Here is a 20,079-nt window from a genome sequence, read left to right on the forward strand (position 1 = left end):
ATTTTTACTATTTTCTAATTTGCATCTCGTTTAGGATTTCAAATACTTACATGACTTCAGTGACGTCATATGAAACTGACCAAGGCTCCCACAGAGGTAGGTAACCCTCTAACTGAACACGCCCCTTTCCAGGTGACTTTACATCACTGAAACCAGAAAGGAGACAAAGAAATTGCATCATCTACAACAGGGAAAACCAGGTGAAATACAGGAACAGTTACTTCATAAATATTTACTGACTGCAAGAACTCCCCAGATTGAATAACGTTTTATTTTCCTGTGAGGATTTAAAGCACAGAAGCTGCTTTTGGTTTGTCCATCCATTCTCTTCCGCTTATCCTTGTCAGGGTCACGGGAGGGATGGAGCCTATCCCAGCTACCATCGGGTGAGAGCCAGGGTACACCCTGGACAGGTCACCAGTCTATTGTATGGATGTATGTATGGATGTATGTATGGATGGATGGCCTGGCTGGCTCCAGCAGATCCCGGGAATAACATCGGAGATCTCTGTCCAGAAGAGCGCAGTCCTGGGAACAGCTAAGATACTGCGCAGGACCCTCAAGCTCCCAGGCCTCTGGTAGAGGACCCGAGCTTGAAGGATAAAACCGCCCGCAGGGGCGTGCTGGGTGTTTTATATATATATAAATTTTTCTCAATCAGCGAACAATCTTATCTTTGGGTGGTGTCGAAATACTTGGGCTTACTGAATGAGACAGGCAGATAGCATGCATGAGCACATACTCAGCACAAGCTGAGGCTAGATCCTCCGCACCAGGCAAGACCCAAGGTGCAGGCTGTGTAAAGATGTCTGTCAGACTATCCAGCACATAACAGCAGGGTGCAAGATGCCCGCAGGCAGGACATAGATGGAACGCCATAACCAGGTACAGAATACAGAAAAATGTGTGCTGAGTATGACCTGAAAGTCCCGAGGTCAAAATGGGAGATGCCCGAGCAAGATCCTGTGGGACTTCCAGATATAGACGGACAAAATGGTGATGGCTAACCAACTGCACATAGTAAGTGGTGGACAAGCAGGGGAAGACTGCAGTAGTGATAGACCTAGCGATACTGAATGACAGCAACATCAGGAAGAAGGAACACGAAAAGCTTGAGAAATACCAAGGGCTCAGAGAAGAGCTCAAGAAGATGTGGCGGGTGAAGGTAACAGTGGTCCCAGTGGTAATCAGAGCACTAGGTGGTGACTCTCAAGCTAGGCGGAGTGGCTCCAGCAGATCCCGGGAACAACATCTGAGATCTCTGTCCAGAATAGCGCAGTCTTAGGAACAGCTAACATACTGCACAGGACCCTCAAACTCACAGGCCTCTGGTAGGGGACCTGAGCTTGAAGGATAAAGACTGCCCGCAGGGGTGAGCGGGGAATTTTTATATTTAATTTATATATCAAATACAATATATATGTAACACACACATATATATATATATATATATATATAGTGCTTAACAAATTTATTAGAATAACACCTAGTGTAAGGTTTACCTGCACTACATTAACAGCATTGGCAATTACCAAAATATTTTTTATGCTTAATCAGTTCCTTACTTGGATGATTCTGAAAATTCCACGTGCAGATGAGCAGAATCAGCTTTCTGGTGTTTTTGCAATAGTTAACGAACCACTATGGACAAGCTCTCAAATCCAAATTTCATTTTAATGCTAAAACATAATTATTATTATTTTTGACCATGAGTTTTCAAATGTACAGTTTTACAAAAAAACAGCATGTTATCTTTTGAACAAGTTTCCAAATTACAGATGTTTATTTGAATTCATTAACAAAAATGTAGTTTTAGTGAAAGTAGAGTGTTATGCTTGAGTCATAAAGCATTATATTACAAAGATTGTTGAAATCAAGGAGAGTTTTGTAACACTTTTTATGTTATAACACACATAGACAGTAAAGTAAAATAGACAAACATGGCAAAATAAATGTTAAAGTAGCTGTAAAATACAGTAACCTGTTTAATGAATAAAGTAAACAAGACAAAGAATTAGATTTTTTTTGCTTTGTTCTGTTTTGTGCTCAGCAGTAGGCATATATGTTTTTACATGATATCAGTTTTATTCTTTTTTGATAAACAAAAGAATAATAATCTAAAAATTATAAAAAAAAGTTCTTTACATAAAATAAAATGAAATAAAGTAAATGGGGCTTCTACAGTGGGGCAATCTAGAAAAAGTTTGCTCTACAAGGTGTCTTATTTGTCTAATCCACTGTATTAGTCTGTCAGTAGTTGCCTGTACGTGCTACATCTCACTGGAAAATGAAGCAGCTAGATCTTTTTCATGTTGTTTTTCATTCTGGTAAGGATAAGTAAAGTTCATTTCAGTTCAGAATTGTACTTAAAATTACAAAAACAAAATAAAACCGCTGCGTTCCACTCGAAGATGTGATTTCGCAGCTTTTCGCGGAACTCCTGAACGCACCAGTGTGCAGATGTGCGGATTTGGAGAAGTTTTAAAAACTCCTGAGAATGCCCTGACCGTGAAGGAGTCGTCGGTTTGCTCCGCACTGATTTTGTTTATTACAAATTAGATGTCCACGAGTGTCTGCGGCGTCTTCAAACCTCCGGTAGGTGAAACTGCTCAGTGAGACATCGACGGGACTTTCTGTCTGTGTACAAGCTTCTTGTTTATCATTTACAGTTAAATATACGCACAGTGGAAGCTAACCTGCGTTATTTTTGGTTTCCAGTGTTGACACTGTAGTTGGTCAGGTCCTGTAAGCTTACGGTTTATTATTGACTCAAATACATTTCTTCAGTTTTGAGAAGCACTGTGAGTATAAATTGCATGGTTGTATTTGTAATCGGTAGCGTGAAAACAATTCAGTCAGAATATTTGTGATTAATTCCTTAATCGCAACGCCTGGAGCAACTAAAAACTAAACAGTAAGAGCAAATGTTTGTGAGTCAACCCTCGAAAAGTTAAACTTAAAAGCTGCAATAGGAAATGGGGAGCGGGCGTTCAATGAACCGTTATTTTTTTTTTAGTTTGAACCCTTTTAGAGTAGCTTTGCGTGATTCACAGTTTAGCCTTACTTTACTTTAGCCTTGGTGCAGACCCTCGGTTCATCCTGTATCTGAAACGAGCTCTTTCAGCTCCTCTCCTTTTGAGCTTTCTTTCTTCTGATTGGCTGCCCTTCATGGTCATAAGGTTTGAACAGCAGGTGGGTGGCTTCTGTTCACACAGCCAGAGCTAACACGGCCATATTATTTTTTTAAAAACACTATCTAATATTGAGCACTGAGAACAGTCTTAAGCCTGAGCTTTTGATTCAGAGGATTCTACATATGCTGACCTCATCATTTGAAATAAATATGTTTAATAGAAGCATGCACCACTGTAACAGTATGTACATATGGCTGAAAATATTACTTTTCGTGTTTATTTAAAATTTATATATAGCTGAAATCAAATGCTCTGGAAGAGAGTCAGAGATTAATAACAGATATGATTCAATGCAGAGAGGTCTATTAACACATAGTGAGTGAGAAGGTGACTGGAAAGGAAAAACTCAATGCATCATGGGAATCCCCCGGCAGCCTACATCTATTGCAGCATAACTAAGGGAGGATTCAGGATCACCTGGTCCAGCCCTAACTATATGCTTTAGCAAAAAGGAAAGTTTTAAGCCTAATCTTGAATGTAGAGATAGTGTCTGTCTCCCAAATCCAAGCTGGAAGCTGGTTCCACAGAAGAGGGGCCTGAAAACTGAAGGCTCTCCCTCCCATTCAACTTTTAAATACTCTAGGAACAACAAGGAAGGCACCAGTGTGAGAGCGAAGTGTTCTGATAGGGTGATATGGTACTACAAGGTCATTAAGATAAGATGGGGCCTGATTATTTAAGACCTTGTATGTGAGGAGCAGGATTTTGAATTCAATTCTGGATTTAACAGGAAGCCAATGAAGGGAAGCCAAAACAGGAGAAATATGCTCTCTCTTTCTAGTCCCTGTCAGGACTCTTGCTGCAGCATTTTGGATTAGCTGAAGGCTTTTCAGGGAGTTTTTAGGACATCCTGATAATAATGAATTACAGTAGTTCAGCCTGGAAGTAATAAATGCATGAACTAGTGAATGCAATAAACTGTGGACAAGTCGATATTTGCTGTGCTGAATGGTGGAAGGTGGTCTCTTACTGCTGCTGCTGCTCCCGTTGGCATACAAATGGTGATGCTGCCATCACAAAGAAGTTAAACCCTTTATCTCTCTCTGCAGGCAGGATGGAGGTGTGTATGATGAAACCAGAAGTCAAGAAGAAACCAAAGTCGGTGAGAACATTTACAGTTAACACAGAACAAACACAAGCAATGCACAACCCCAACACATCACCCATACGGTGCTGTAAATGTATATACAGCCTGCAGTGCAGATGTTTTAAGTGTTGAAGTAAATTGAGAGTACTTGCACAAATTAGTCAGTGTACAAGCTGCATTTTACACTGAACAAGTTTTTCTGTAGAATCTTTCAAGCACTTTGCAGGAACGATGCTGGAGGAGTTATTTTGTCTGTGTTTTCAGGTCATCTTAGTGTTTACTGTGTCTTCTAATCCTGGACTGACTTCATCACAAAAAGCTGCACAATATCTTGTTCTTGTTATGGCTGCAAATTGTTATTTATGTATGCTGTATGTCTGAGCTGCTGCAGAGAATATTAGAGACTAATCGCACATCTTGTTAATATTTGCCTAATAGATTAAAAGCTAAACCTTTAAACGCCCAAAGCCCAAACAGTACTTAGCATAGCTAACAGCTTCTCTTTTTTTCTCTCTCTTCTCCATTTATAGCCCAAACCTCCTCCGAAGCCCACAGAGGTAGAGTGATAAACACATAAATAAATAATTAAGCTGGTGTTTAAAATAATCACATGCTGTAAATATATTATAAACATATTTTCAGATAAAAAGAAATGAACCACAGAGACCTGAGAAACCCCCTCCTGCTGTTCCTCAGAGACCGACAGATTCTGTAAGTCCTGCGTGTGCACAGAAAATAAAAGATTTCAAATGTATTGACATCAAATGGTTAATGATAATAATACATGCTGACTTATTTGATTTTTCATTGAAATGATGAAGCTAACAGGAGCTGAACTGTTCAAAAACGGCTTCTTCCCGTATGGACGTTAGGTGTGAGATTGTTTTTGAATGGGATGACCTCTGAGTACAAAAGAAATATCTGCTTTATAATTTTGGTCATTTATTAAAAGCCAATAAAGCTTCTTCTGTAATAAAAGAAAAATTTGTCACCTGTATCAATTAGACTTTTACTAACTGATCATTTGATCACATCTGATTTGTTTTAGTCATTTTTAAGATCTTAAATTTTATTATATTTTTTCCTTTGTGTTAATTTTTTTTTTGTGTACATTGTTAATTTTTACCTTATATCGTTTTACTTTATGGGCCATTCTTATTTATTTAAACTATTATGTTATTTTTTTGTTTTTTGGGAAATCTTATCTTATTCAGCCTAAACATTTTTCTTAAGCTGTTTTCACACATGCCTGCCAGCCTTGAACACTGACACAAGTGATGTGAGAACGCAGTCAGATCGTTCATCAGCCGGTCTGTAACCTGCCAGCGCTTGAGCAGAGTCTTTGTGATGTCAGCGATTTGTACCAGTGTGAGATTAGAACAAATAAGTGTCAGGTGAATTCACAGGTAGTGAGTGTCTGCCTGTGAAAAGCACGCAGAGCATTTCCAGTAATCAAAGTTACTCCTGCTTTGCCCTGAATGTGAGAAAGATGAACTTTGAATAATGTTCTGACAGGATTCTCTACAGTTTTGTGTGAAAGTGGCTCTTCAGTCTAAAAAAACTGTGTGGTTTCTAAAAATCTGTTTTAAATTGTTCTACTGTACTCATTTATTTCAAACCAGATTTGTATTTTCTCCACAGGAACTGAGTCACACACAATACAGACTGAAAAAAGTCACAGCAGCATACAATGGGGTGTGTACACATTGTGTTGCTTCTCCACTACTGCTGTTTACCACTTACATCATTACAGCTTTCCTTCATTTTCCTACTTCAGATATCTCGCTCATTTGTGTGACCTTTAAAAACAAGTTTACAACTTTTTTTTTCTTTATCAGAACGATGGAAATGTGAAGCAACAACAGACAAAAGATAAACCACCTGAGACGCCCGTGGTCCCACCCAGACCCACAGAGAAGGTACAGCACATTTTCTCAGGGTCAATGTAAAACTATTGTTTTACTGTTTTCTGTTTTCATGTTGAAATGAACATGAGTTTGGAGCTTCTCAGGGTTTCATGTTTCTTTCCTGTTCCATATGTCTTTTGTTATTGTTCCATGTGGGGCGTTTTGTGTTTGCAGGAACTGAACGCCCCAACCAGATACAGCCAACGCAGGCCGAGCGCACAGACCAAGGTCACAGAGGTACAAACGCAGCAAAGTACCATCTTCCTCCTCGCTTCTTTTCATAAACTCCCAGATCAAAACCTTCCTCTTTCTTTCCAGAGTGCCAAAGAAACTGAGCAACTTGAAGCTGCTGCGGTTCCCAAAGATGATGCAGACTTCAAACAGGTATTTGAACTGCACCCAATAATGCTCAGCTCAGGCTTAGTTCATGCACAGTACATACAATGTCTTGCTCTTTCTCTACACGTGTGCTTTGTTGTAGGGTAATAACTCAATGCTGACTGGAATATTTCAGTGGAGCCAAAAAGGGAGAGCGCCCACTTTCACTATTAGCAAAGCACCTCCAGCTGTTCAGTGTAAATGCACAGCAGGGCTTTAGACAAGCTTTAACATTTTGTGTTAGCATATCAGGGTGTGTGTGTGTGTGTGTGTGTACTTTTGCACTGTTTCAGGCTAATGTATCTACTTGTTGTTTATACTGTTCTGTAAGCAGTGATGCACAACAAGTTGTTTCAAAATTAGTTAATGATGGATGTGGAAGTGGCGAAATCCTATTTTTCATTATATAAATGAATATTTCTTTTAAATTATGATGCCTGTTCCTCCCTAGAAACAATTTCCCCTCCATTTTAATAATCTTGACTCGCCCCTCGTCCTGTCTTCTTGCCAGTCTGGAAACCCTCAAGCAGAGGAATCAGTGTTAGGACTAATAAGGGATGTTTGTTCTGCGTTGAATCTGTGGTAGGTACATTGTAATCGAAACTTTCCCGAAACCCTGTGCAGTAGGGCAAACTAATGTTCATCCACCTGCACAGGTGTGAATGCTGTCTTTGGATAGTCTTGTGGGCTACATTGTAAGGTCTACATAGATTCAACGCAGATGTATAAATGAAACATAAAGCGGCGTCCAGACAAAAAGCGCACATTGTCACACATTGCTTTGTTGTTGATGGTCACTTGCTAGAAAATGTGCCAATTGCCTAAGTAACAATCTTGTGTATTTACCACCTTGCCACAAATGAATCACCAGTGTCCTTCACTCTCATTGGTAGTCGCTTCAGTCGCTCACATCAAAGTTGGGAAAATTTTGAAAATATGAGAATTTGAAGCATTAACAAAAAATAAAAACATAGTATCTGTATAAACAAAGTACATCACATCATGAGATTAAAAAGTTAAAGATCTCTGCAGCATTTAAATAAATAAGAATAATAATCCAGCCCATTTTGCCAGGTCTCTCCACATATGAGAGCTGCTGTTTGTGACTCTTTCTGAGCCTTTCTGGTCAGCTGAGTAGTCAGAGTTTAGTTTTAATGTGGATTGGTGTGCTGAGCTTTCTTTTTTTCCTACTCAGGGTTACATGACGAATGGAGAGGAAAAGACTGATGACGTCCCAGTCAAACAGGCTCCCGACAGCAAACCGGTATGTGTCATGCGTGTTACCAAGCGCTCCACTGTCAGTGATCTCAGCTGTTTTTGTGACATGTGACTGTGGTTGGCAGGGCGTTCTGAAAGCAGTAATGAAAGGGTTGCAATTCAAGTCATCGCCAAAGGTACGAAGCCCAGCCTGAGCTTTCTGTTAGTGGTGGCTGCTGCGCGTTACTGTCTCTCAAACACTTTGACTGATGGTCGTGGTGGTGTTAACTGCACTGTGTGGGTTTTCTTCACTTTGCCTTGATGTTGCTTTACTTTCAAAAATGATCGAATATTTAATAAGACGATAACACAAAATATATCTTTGGCTGCACAAATTGAAAACAACTTGTTGGTTTAATTTAGCTCTGGTGTTTATAAACACTTTCCTATTTTAACAATCCACCAAGATGTGCAAGCACGTGAAAGTTGGTGCATGAACAGTGTTGGCAAGGTTACTTTTAAAATGTATTCCACTACAGATTACAGAATACATGCCCCAAAATGTATTTAGTAACGTATTCCGTTACGTAGGTATTCTGAATACTTTGGATTACTTAATATATTATCGTGCTTTTTACAACTACATGAATGTACTATTGCTGTGTGATTTATTACTTTTACTGAAGGTTGCTCGCCATACCAATACTAACTAGATTTTTAAATCTTAATATAAAATGAGTAACAGTAGGGTGGACATTAGGTAAGGCTGCACTTTTAGCAGCGATCTCGTATAGAAAACTATTCCCCGCGTATATAAAACAGGTCTGCGGCTCCGAACCGTAGTAAAGGGACCTCTGGCTAATACGTCGGGTTCCGTGTTGGGCTCGTAGCCGAAAACTAGCTTTACTTTGTTGTCTGGGTCAAGTTTGCTAGCGAGAGACAAAGAGCGGCGTTGAAAGGCTGCTCCAACGGAACCTTCGAGTCTTAATAGCTTACTTACAACTGGGCTCGTCAGGCACTCTTTTTGGCTGCAGTGGTTATTATTATATTTACATGCTCCCATCTCCCGTTTCTGGTCGGTCACAACTCTTACTGTTCGACTCTCCTTTTTCTCCCTCCTCGCGCTCACAGACACATAATGGGTATGGCAGTCCATTCTCCCTGCAGCACTACACTGCCCATGAGGCTACATTCTTTAGGGCTATGCCTGTAAAACTCTGCCTATTGCCTTCATATTAAATCATTTTTTAAATAATAATTTTAAAAAATATTTCTTCATGTGATTATGCGGGCTGCAAGTCGAGGTGACATGGGCCCTGAGATTGAGACACAGGCATTAGAGCCTCTTAATGCGTGTTTTGTTCGGGTTTCCACCGGCGTGGAATTACCAAAAAGGGCACAGCCTAACATATGAAACAGGAAAATAATCCATTTATTTCAACAAAGTAACTGTATTCTGAATACTACCTTTTTAAATGGTAACTGTAACGGAATACAGTTACTCATATTTTGTATTTTAAATACGTAACAGTTGTACATGTATACTCCCCAACACTGTGCATAAAATCACACTTCCTGTCTTTAACATGTTTTTTGGGGTCTACTTTGTTTACTGCCTACTAAGTTTTCACATGACGTCACTTCATTTGTAACTTTGTTGAGAGCCGCATTTGCCTGTTACAATACTTTGTTTTGGTTAATGACCAACTTGTTTCATATGTAAAGAAATTGTAGATGTTGGCGCCCGTGCTTTAGGGTATAGCCACATTTGTTTTTGTGGGGGGGGGTTTTTTGCGTCTTGTTTTTTGTTTATCAATCACATTGTTGACTCTTTTTTCAGGCCAGCAGAAAGCAGAGTCCAGATTCTAGCACAGAAGAAGTGGCCTCAGAAAACCAACAATCTGTAGAGAAAATCAAGCAAGAAAAAACCGCAGAACCCAAACAGGTACAAACTGATAAAAGAATATTAAAAGTAAAGTTCTGCTTTTCCATTTAAAACGCACACATTATATGATTAGTGTGTAGACTTAATGTTGGATAATTTTTTTTGACTCTTTTTTTCTTGTTTGCTCTCAGGTCAGTAAAGCCGTCAGTGATGCTGAAGAAGGAGAAGAAGAGGCGAAAACATCAGAAACGTCCCATGTAAGTTTTGTTGCAGTGGCATTAGCATTGGGGAGAAACTCCACAGGAGGAAAGAGGCAAAGATGCCATCATTTAAACACAAAGCTCTAATTCTGTGTATGTATTTAGATCCTGTTCATAAGCCGTACAGCAGCAGTCTGGAGTAACTTTGAATTAATTTTGCTGCTGTGTTTATGCCAAAAGAAAACAAACAAACATTCCTTTCCAGGGAAAGAGAGGTTTCTTCTCTGGTATCCTTAAAAACAAACAAAAAAAATCACCAAATGAGATGTCAGCACAAGTGAGTGTGCACTATTTCTTAAATAATAAAATGATGTAAAATGTAGAAATAAAAATGTTCTTCTGCTTCCCTGGCCACTGTGTCTGTGGGGATGGTGTTTGCTCTGTGTTCTAGCATCCTGATGATACCAGGTTTGTGCTCCAGTGGATGATGAGAGTCAAACCTTAAATACTGATCCATATGTGTAGGTTTACGGTATACGTCAACTTTTAAATGTCCCCCATTACTGATAGAAATCTCACAGTCTAAGAGGCTAACCTGCCACTTTTCATATCCTCCCTGGTGAATTTGATGTGTTGGTCCACCGAGTCAATGTGATCCGTGAATTGTGGTACATCCTGAGATTTGATTTTCACCCAGACAATCAAATCTCAGGATCAGGAGGGGTATAGGGCTCACACAAATGCACTCTTTATTAAGACGCAAGCTATAAAATTCCAGGATCTGGTAAAGTTTAAAACAGTGCAAATAATATATAAAGCAAGGAAAGGGATGCTCCCAGTCGAAATAAGTAAATGGTTCTTAGAGAGAGAAGGGAGGTATAATTTTAGAGGGAAGTGGAATTTAAAAATACAAAGAGTAAGAACAACTTTTAAAAGGATGTCTATTTCAATAGCGGGAGTTAAATTCTGGAATGAGTTAAAAGAAGAAATGAAGGTCAGTAGTAGAGATGGCACGATACCACTTTTTAATGTCCGATACCGATTCCGATATCATAAATTTGGATATCTGCCGATACCGATATGAATCCGATATAGCGTATTTTGTAATCAATAAAACTGTTTTTTTATAAATATATTGCTGCATTTTGTATAAGTTCATACTCAAGTTTTAAAAAACAAGAGATTGAAGCTATTCTGTTATACCTGTATGCAAAAAATGCACTCCATTTTATAGTTCAGCAACACTGATCAATCTAATAAATTTAAACCTACACCATCCTCCCTATTCTGGTATTTTAAAGAGTACTTAGTGGATATATTAAGCAACCTAACTAATAGGGTTGCCAACTCCCAGCAAAAATATTAGGGAACCACCCCCCGCCCTTAATCGATGTAATCAACTTTAATTTAATGCAAGTGTAAAACAAATGCACAGAAATCAATTATTTTTCTTCAATAATTAAATAGATTCAACATCTTGCTTCAACAGAATTGCAGACTGCACAGATGGTACCTTTCCAAAGGAAAAAGTACTATAGCTTACTAGGGTGTATATTAGACTTATTAGTTACTATATACAATAATGGATTTCTATACATTTAATCAGATGACCACTTTTGTTGTAAGATTCAGATAATTATTTATTCAAAGTTTTTAAATGACATAACAAAGAACAGTATTTCTTTGTGCCCCCCTCTCCCTGTTAGTGCCCTACCTGGCCCCTGACAAAGCTTTGCTAGACCCGCCCCTGCACAGTTACCAGCCGTCAGCTACTTAGAAAAGGATCTTGGTGTTATTTGTCTCTCAGAAACAGTTCATAACTTCCCTTCAACTCATTCATGTCACCTAAAAGGTAAACCTGTTTCTCCATCACCTGCTCAGCTCTGATGATTCAGTAAGGACATCTCCTGGATTCATCTTCATGTTTCCCTCTCACCACATATCCAAACAGATATCATGACCAGCAGCTTTTACAGCTGTGGCCCCAGCAAACCTCAGCTGATACTAGAAAGTAATGTTAAATACATTCTAACAACAGCTTTTCACGCTTAAACGTGCCGCTGGTCTCCTCTTTCTAGCGCAAAGTGGGCGATAAACAAGAAAGACGGGACTTGCGGCAGAAAAGCCGATCAGCTGATGATTGATCAGTTTCATGTTTGAAGTAATAACAGGAGAGGAAGGGGGAGGGAATGAGAGAAGTAGATGCAACTGCGCAGCAAAGACAGAATAACTCCAGCTTTGTGTCTATTTTTTAATTCTAGCTGAAGTATGGGACAAATCGCTTCCTTTTCACCTCAATATGGAACTCCGATGGCCAGTCCAGCTGTGGCTCAATATATCAGTTGTTAAGCTTAACGTGGAAATACTATGCAAACATTCAGGGATGAACTTACACACTTGCTTTACTTCTCTGGGATAGTTTTCGCCGAGATGAAATGCCGCAGTTAGGAAGCACGTACGAGGCTCCAAATGCTCCAACAGACCGCCAAACAGCCGCTCTATCACGTGACACATACTGCTCCGATGCGCCGATCTGGGTTACGCCAAGTAGCGCGTTTTGTGAGGTGATTTTGTGATACTTCGGATCGGATTACATTTTTTATTTCTCTCCGATATCCGATCCAGTAATTTAGGTCCGTATTGGACCGATACCGATACGTAATATCGGATCGGTCCATCTCTAGTCAGTAGTGATATAAACCAGTTTAAAATAAAACTCAAAAAATAAATTTTAAATAAGTAAAAGAATGAAGAAAATGCAATTAACCCAAGACAGCAGTCAAAGTGATGTTTATTTTCCTTTGCAAAATAGTAAATCTAAACATAGTTTTAGTCGAATGTGAGAAAAGTTGAAACCATTGTATACGTTTTTCTTGTTTAAATTTAGATGACGAGGAAATGATTAAGATGTAAACCTGAGGGGGTCGGGCTAAATAAATACATACTTCTGCCTACTCCTTTTCAAACAACTGCATGGAATGATATTATGAAATGTTGGTGAATGTATATGTTTGAAATAAACATGAACTGAACTGAATTTGGATGAGTGGCGAAATGTTTCTCCCACTGAAAATGCTGAGTCCAGAATCAACTTTTTGGATAATATTAGTGTTATTATCTTTTTTAAAATCTGAAATCATTTTGGTGTTTCAGGAGAATCTGAGTTCTCACAGTGACCTTTCTGCCAGCAGCGACAGCCTGTCTGAAAACAAGGTGAGGCCCTGTAGCTGCTGTAGTGGCAGCAGAGATAATGTTATCTGGAATTACAGTGTACACATACAGCTCAGTGGTATATTTACCTGCAAAATTAGTTGTCTGACTTTGGGTAGAATAACCGAGCGTGTCTGTTTCAGGAAAAAAAACAATGGTACAGTGGGATGTTAAAGAAGAGGTGGAAACCAACAGAAAGTCTTCAAACTGATCAGGTAGAATCATCAAAAATACACATAAAACATACCAGATTATATGCACATGTATTGCGTAACTAGTCACACAAAAGACATAAGCTCGCATGATTAGGTTACTGCTTCCATCACCTGATAATCAAATTGCACGCTCTTATTTTTTGGGCAGGACAATAAAGCAGACAGTAATTCTGAAGACCTAGAAGAAGACGAGAAAACATCAGAGATGTCTCATGTAAGTTTTCTTATCTTTAGCAAATGAGGAAATTCTCTTGCACAAGAGGATAGAGGCCGAGGGAGGGAGTTAGACAAGCTGCCATGGAGTTGTTTTTGTTCGGAAGCTCTAATTTTGTACATGCGTTTAGATCATCAATATCAATTCTCTTGTGTTTGTGGAAAGATGGAGATGTGTGGTCATCATCATGTTTTATCTAATCTATCTTAGGAAAAGGGAAGCTACTTGTTTGGTTTCCTTAAAAAGCCAAAAAAACCAGTCGCTGAGACGCCAACGCAGGTGAGCTTGCAACAGAACTGTTCAAAATAACAATTTAAATTGTTAAAATAATGGTTTAACTTTTAGGAGAACTTATTTGCCTTAGAAATACGTGGACAGAAACATTAATTTTAGTTTATCGGTATATTTTTTTTCCCTCTCAAATGACTTTGGTGTTTCAGGAGAATCTGAGTGCCCACAGTGAGCTTTCTGCCAGCAGCGACAGCCTGTCTAAAAACAAGGTGAGGTCCAGCAGCTGCTGTAGTGGCAGCAGAGATAACGTCACGTGGAATTTTAATGTACACACAGAGATCTGTGATAAATGAGCACGAGCATACTGTTCCTGTTTGTCTCAGGGAAAAAAAACTACGATACGCTGGGATGTTAAAGAAGTTGCCGAAACAAGCCAAAGCTGAAAGTGATCAGTTAGAAAATCTGATAAAACATTCCCTGACTCCCATGATGTTTTTCATAACTACTCAAACAAAAAATTTTGTTTCAGGACCAGCAGTCCCTGCATGGTGACTTACCCAACTCCAATGATGATCTGACTGTAGCCCAGTCAAAGTTGAGGATCATTTAATATTATCTTGATGTAATTCCAATTAATTGTTCTGATGTCACCAAGAAAAGATAATTTTTTTCCCCAAAACTCCTGGAGAAGGGATGCCCGGCAGGGGTTGTGTAAACCGCTGAAATTATTAAATGACAGGCTCTCAATAACTAGTGTGCATTTGGGGAGGCCACCCAGATACATTTGCGGACTTATTTTTATCTATTTCTAGTCTGTATTAGAAAATAAAAAGTGCGGAACAGTCGTCCATCTCTAATTTTAAAAGTTCAGTCACTACTTACTTTTCCAACCTACCCCCATCTCTTATGTTCCAGACTAGTTTTTACTGTGGCAGTGCAAATATCATTCAGCTTCTTCTCCATAGAGGACCTCATTCCACCATTAAATAGACTCCAGTTCGACCATCTTGGACACGCGGCATGTCCTCATACTGCTCTAGATGTTCGCTGAGAGCTGCAGCACCCATGCAGTCCAAGTTCACCCACGTGACATGAGACTCGCAGGCGAGGCAGCTGAATTACATCATTCTGCTACATCATGAAATACACAACAGTTAAAATGTTTGCAGAGGAGAAACTTAAAAGTGGCTTTTTAAAAATGTATTTCAGAGTCAGTCTTTTGCAGCACTCAAATCCATTCATATGCACATGCAGAAATACTTTTTTTGCACCTTTGGTACATGCACACGCACAAACATCTTAAATCTTACGTCTGTAGGAAAAACATGAACTACTGCAAATATTGGTTTAAGCTGAAGGAAACTCAGGTAGGGTTCATGTGGTGGTCAGTAAAATACTAAAAGGTGTAAAGTGGAGAACATGGGGGGGAAATGGAGTTTATAGTGTATGTGTTAAGATAAGTTAAAAGAGTAAACAGCTCAGTGAAGATAATGGAGGCAAAAGTGTCAACAAAAAAGAGTTTTTAACAAACGTTGGAGGACTTTGTGTTATTATAATATTCATATCTGAAGCCAGAAATCTGAGGGTGATTGAACCAGACACTGCTAACTGACTGATGAAAACGCCAGTTGGTGGTGAAAACCTTTTTCTACTGTGTATAGGAGAAAGGAGCTGGAGCCTAACAGACAGCTACAAGCTACATCTGCCAAGGTTGGCACCAACCTTTAATCAAAGCAGACACACACCCAATAATGCAAACTAGAAGGATTATAAAAGATTTCACACCAGGACTGCTGAGGAGCTCATCCTGTGGTCACACTCAACCATCTCGGACAACAGCAGTCTTTTTTTCTGCTCTGGACAACCGCTGCAAGGTGGAGGGCCACTCTAATCAGACCAGCACCAGCTGTGATCCAAGATGATGGAGCTGGGGTTTGTTAGGATGATAAGAGATTCACAGGCCAGCAGGAGGTTATATTCAGGGGTGCACATAAGTGGTCCGCAGGTGCGCATTCGCTGGCAAAATAAAAGACGCGCATCAGATAAGAAGTTGCAACGCGCGTTTGCGTACATAAGATTTTCTGGAGGAGGACAGACATTTGTTTAGAACTCTTAAAGATGTCGAAGAAGCTCCTTTAAGCAATTACTTTGGTGTTCCTCCACCTCCAAAGAAATGTCAGAAGGAGTCCGAACCGCAAAAGAAGCGCGTATTCTCAGAAAAGTGGTTGCAGGAGGTGAGCTGGCTTCAAACAAATGATGAACGCACAGAGATGTGGTGCAAAATATGCCGTGAAAATCCCACTCTAGCGGACAAAAACAGTGCCTTTTATATGTACGCAAACGCGCCTTACAACTTCTTATCTGGTGCGCGTCTTTTATTTTGACAGCGAATGCGCACCTGCAGACCACTTATGTGCACCCCTGGTTATATTGGAGTAGAAAATAAAGGTTTTACAGAAGAAAGGTTTATGAATGTTAGTGATTATTTAAAGATGCTCCCCACATTTAGAATATAAACTGGTTGAAAACAATGTAAATTAAAGTGAAGTTTATATTTATTACTAAAGAATATAAATTCAGGTACTAGTGTTGCTCACTGGTTGAGCAGGTGCCTATATGCCTGATGGCTGAAATGCAGTGACCTGGGCTCGAGTCCCCTTCCCCGGCTCTCTCTCACCCTGTCAAAAAAGGCAAAAAGCCCCCAAATAAATATTTACAAAAGAGTATAAATGCAGTGCACAGGAATAAAAAATTGGATCGTGAGAGTGTGCTTCAAGGTAAATTAAAGGATTAGAGAGCAGGCAAAGTGAAGGTAATGGTGGGAAGGTGATAAATGAGAACAATCACTATCTAAACGTCAACACTTTGAAAGGGAGGTGTTTTCTTAAGTTGCAGTGCATTTGACCTCTCAGGTCTACTATAGATAGGCCTTACAGTTTAAGAATTGGTGCCCTGCATTACAGATATGCTATTGGCTAAACGTACCATAGAAAGCAAAACAGAAATGACAAAGACGTGTTTATTATATTCAGGGACAAGCAGAACTTGACATAGGCAGACTAAAAAAAGCTAAATGTACAGGAAACAATTTTTCTCTTATTTTTCATATTCAGTCATAGTGATACTTTCCTGGTTATACGTATGCATATTTTGGAAGATTTTCTTTTTTGTTTTGTCACTGTGGTGGTATTGCCTAAATACTCTACAACTTCCAGAAGTGCTTTGCTTTGGTCTTTCTGATGAATGCACACATTGGTTAAGCATCACCATGTCAGACACTCCCTTCTGTCTGTCCTCTATTGCTCATCTAATTTACAGTCGTAGGGGGCTGAAGCCTACCCTGGTTGTCACAGGGTGAAAGGAAGGGTGCCATAGACAAATCAAGTCTGTCACCAAGCCAACACACAGAGTTCATGATTTCATGATGAGCTGTTGGCTCAAACAAAAACAAACAAACAAACAAACAAAAAAACCCAACTTCTATGGCAAATCTCTTCATCCGCAACTTTTACTGAAACCGCTAACGAACCAGGTCTTATAATCAAACACCAAGCTACAGAGGAGACGTTGGTTTTTATTGTTCTTTGCTTTTAATTCAGGAGTTGGTGGTAAATACTGAGGCCAGCTGTGAGAATGTGAATGACACAACCGTCACAAAGGTACTCGATTTAAAAAACAAAAAAAACCTTCTTCTCCTTTAAAAACAAAACAAAAATCAACTGTAGCTGCGTTAGTCATGTGAACATGAACTGAAACCTGGCCACACACATTAGATCTGATGCAGTGAGTGCAATGAGTCATTTACTGCTTTCAAATATGTGTCATGAAATATTGATACTTATATAATAATCTACATAATTAAAACCTCTGCAGATGTGTCAAAATCTTTATTACAAGTAAAATCTTACAAAGAAAAGACTCTAAAGTACTTACAGTTGAAGTAGTAATTAAGCAGAGAAGGTCCCTTTTTATTTTATTGTGTTTTTTAAATATTAAAGTAAGTCCTAAATACTGTATTTACATATAATTCTTTGGTTTGTTTTACACTTTTTGCAAGAATTCTTTGGACACATCACATCTTATCTTGACAACTGCACATTGAATTGAAATAAAAATCGATTTGACATGTTGACATCCTCGTGGATCCATATTAGTCCACTTCTAAGCAGCCAGTTTCTCAAACTCTCCACCTACCTGCTTGTAGTATACGCTTATGTGAAACTTAACTGAAGGAGTAAAATATTCGGGTGAGGACATTTTGCACACAATGTGTGAACGGTGCTTTTTTATTTTTTATTTTACTAACTTAAGTGTGTTTTTAAGAAAATTAAGCAATAACTTTAGATGTCAAATAACTGTAAGGGAGTAGAAGTATAAGAGGAAATTAAAATACTATGCAAGTACACTTCAGTGAGGGTTAAACTTCCGTACAGTACTAGAATAAATCACTGTGACATTGAGGCTTACTGATATCGAAAGTCGGCGTGTTGTCAAGTTCCTGTTTTATTTTCCCTGAGACAGTTTTTGCTACTGAATGTTTTAATGAATTTTAAAAAGTAACTTAAATGTGTTTGTTTTAGCAGAAAAAAGGAGGCCTGGCTAAAATTTTAAAAAGATCCGGCAGCATTGACAACCTGTTGGATGAGGTCAGTGTCAGCCCTGCGCAGAGCGATTACATGTTCAGCTTTTTACGTTCAGTGTTTATGCTAAATCAGTAATATTCCTCTTTCACACACGGCATCCCGTGTAATCTTGAAACTGTGTATAAAAGCAGACCTCATACTGAGTTGCTTCATTCTTGTCTTGTTTTTTTATTTGTTTGTCAGATCGTTTCCTTTGTGGGATTTCATGTCGTCACACTTTAACCACTTCCACATCAACATTTTAACTTTGTCTTGGTGCTTGAGTTACCCTTCGTTTTTGTTTTCTCTCTTCTGGATTCCTCAGTTCAACACACTGTTTTATCTCCAATCAATGTTTGGAGATATTGATCCTAATAAAAAGAAAAAGAAGAAGTCATTGTTAGCCATGTTACTTTTCAGACAGACCTTATGAAACTGATGTAGTCTGTACTGTCTGTTAGCAAGATTGTTAATTGTCTGATTTCAGGGGGAAAAACATTTCAGTGAGATGTTCAAGAGAGCTCCAAAACCAGCAGATGAGGTGCAGTGTTGCCCTTTAAATAACTATAATACACTCAAAGATATTCAGTTGTACTTGTGTTGGTCTTTTTTATGCTTTATGTTGTGTTTGTTCAGGAAACAAACGCAGATGAAGAACAGAAATTATCAACCAGCGATGAAAACCTGTCAGAAGCAAACACAGTAACGGTACAGATGTGGACCAGAACATTTGGACAGTCACAGTCATGACCTGTTTCACCCTCATTTATGTCTTTGATTATTTACTGTTCATATATTTCAGGAAAAAACAGGAGGATTGGCAGGATTCTTCAAAAAGTCTCCCAAACCAGCTCCACGCTCTGTCGCTACTCAGGTGCCAAATACATTTGGATTTTTCATGTATTTTTATGCTTTTCAGAGTTAGATGTAGTACATTATCAGAAAATGACTCTTTAAGGCCAAAACTGTACTTCTTCCTTCGCATTTGTCATTACTTCTTACTTCAAAACAAGAATCAAAATGTCATTTATATTTATTTCACTTCTGAAAATATTCCACAGCAGCTCAAACAAGGATGCAAATAATGAAAAATTTAAACAAACACACAAACAAAAGCAGATGTGACACAGCTAATAAAATCTTATTGTCATGTCATCACGCTCAACCAGACCAAAGTTTTGAAAGCACCATCAATCAAAAGACTGTTTTCATCATTTAATACAATAATTTGGACTTTTTTCCTGAATTCACTGCATTTCTTTTCCAGGATCCCCTCTCGAGGCAGCTGTCAGCCAGCTGTGACAGCCTCACAGATGCAGGAAAGGTGAGATTACTACTGAAACTACTGTCAGGATAATCAGGTCGGGAAGTTATCCTTTCTCAGTGTTGTGGAGTTCTACTTGTGGAAATGCAGTGTCTGGTTTAGGCTATTTGTGCTGCTGCATGTAAGACGCAGCACACAGAAATAATATTCTGCTCTGTATTAATAATGTGATGCCAGCAAATCTAAATATAAGTTTAGATGAGAGACTCTGCATCAAAGGTTTTAAACATTATAGTGTAATCTTTACATTTTTGTCCCTGTTTGGTGCACAAAATAAGTGCTAATAGTTTATATAAGACTGTATTTGTCTTTTTAAAGGAGGCGGCTTTGGCAAACAGTCAGCTGTCTGCCAGTAATGACAATCTTTTAGAAGCTTCAAGCACCCCAAAGGTCAGACTTTTGATTTTAACACTGT

At 38.9% G+C, this 20,079-nt stretch overlaps 1 protein-coding gene and 1 long non-coding RNA gene across 2 annotated transcripts in view; one reads left to right on the plus strand and one right to left on the minus strand.

Moving 5' to 3' along the window:
• LOC146687328 (uncharacterized) lies at positions 1-3,125 on the minus strand. Its single transcript, XR_014916384.1, has 2 exons — positions 3,065-3,125; positions 1-146 (listed from the first exon to the last, which is right to left on the minus strand). It is a non-coding gene; the product is annotated as an uncharacterized LOC146687328 (long non-coding RNA).
• The window catches only part of LOC146687329 (uncharacterized), a 26,586-nt gene continuing 9,013 nt past the window's right edge, over positions 2,507-20,079 (plus strand). Inside the window, exons 1-25 of the mRNA XM_085439108.1 lie at positions 2,507-2,595; positions 4,244-4,296; positions 4,812-4,838; positions 4,924-4,992; positions 5,923-5,976; positions 6,120-6,200; positions 6,363-6,425; positions 6,507-6,572; positions 7,762-7,830; positions 7,910-7,960; positions 9,604-9,708; positions 9,840-9,905; positions 13,002-13,061; positions 13,202-13,273; positions 13,422-13,487; positions 13,698-13,766; positions 13,928-13,987; positions 14,248-14,312; position 14,928; positions 18,299-18,364; positions 18,828-18,881; positions 18,977-19,048; positions 19,143-19,214; positions 19,608-19,664; positions 19,983-20,054. Of these exons, the coding sequence (XP_085295234.1) occupies positions 4,249-4,296; positions 4,812-4,838; positions 4,924-4,992; positions 5,923-5,976; positions 6,120-6,200; positions 6,363-6,425; positions 6,507-6,572; positions 7,762-7,830; positions 7,910-7,960; positions 9,604-9,708; positions 9,840-9,905; positions 13,002-13,061; positions 13,202-13,273; positions 13,422-13,487; positions 13,698-13,766; positions 13,928-13,987; positions 14,248-14,312; position 14,928; positions 18,299-18,364; positions 18,828-18,881; positions 18,977-19,048; positions 19,143-19,214; positions 19,608-19,664; positions 19,983-20,054 (1,485 nt within the window). The 5' untranslated portion in view covers positions 2,507-2,595; positions 4,244-4,248. The remainder of the gene's footprint in view (positions 2,596-4,243; positions 4,297-4,811; positions 4,839-4,923; positions 4,993-5,922; positions 5,977-6,119; positions 6,201-6,362; positions 6,426-6,506; positions 6,573-7,761; positions 7,831-7,909; positions 7,961-9,603; positions 9,709-9,839; positions 9,906-13,001; positions 13,062-13,201; positions 13,274-13,421; positions 13,488-13,697; positions 13,767-13,927; positions 13,988-14,247; positions 14,313-14,927; positions 14,929-18,298; positions 18,365-18,827; positions 18,882-18,976; positions 19,049-19,142; positions 19,215-19,607; positions 19,665-19,982; positions 20,055-20,079) is intronic.

Source organism: Copadichromis virginalis, linkage group LG18 (assembly GCF_057382275.1).
Source record: "Copadichromis virginalis isolate Kocher_CV1m ecotype Utaka linkage group LG18, C_Virginalis_male_GT1.1, whole genome shotgun sequence".
NCBI lineage: Eukaryota > Metazoa > Chordata > Actinopteri > Cichliformes > Cichlidae > Copadichromis > Copadichromis virginalis.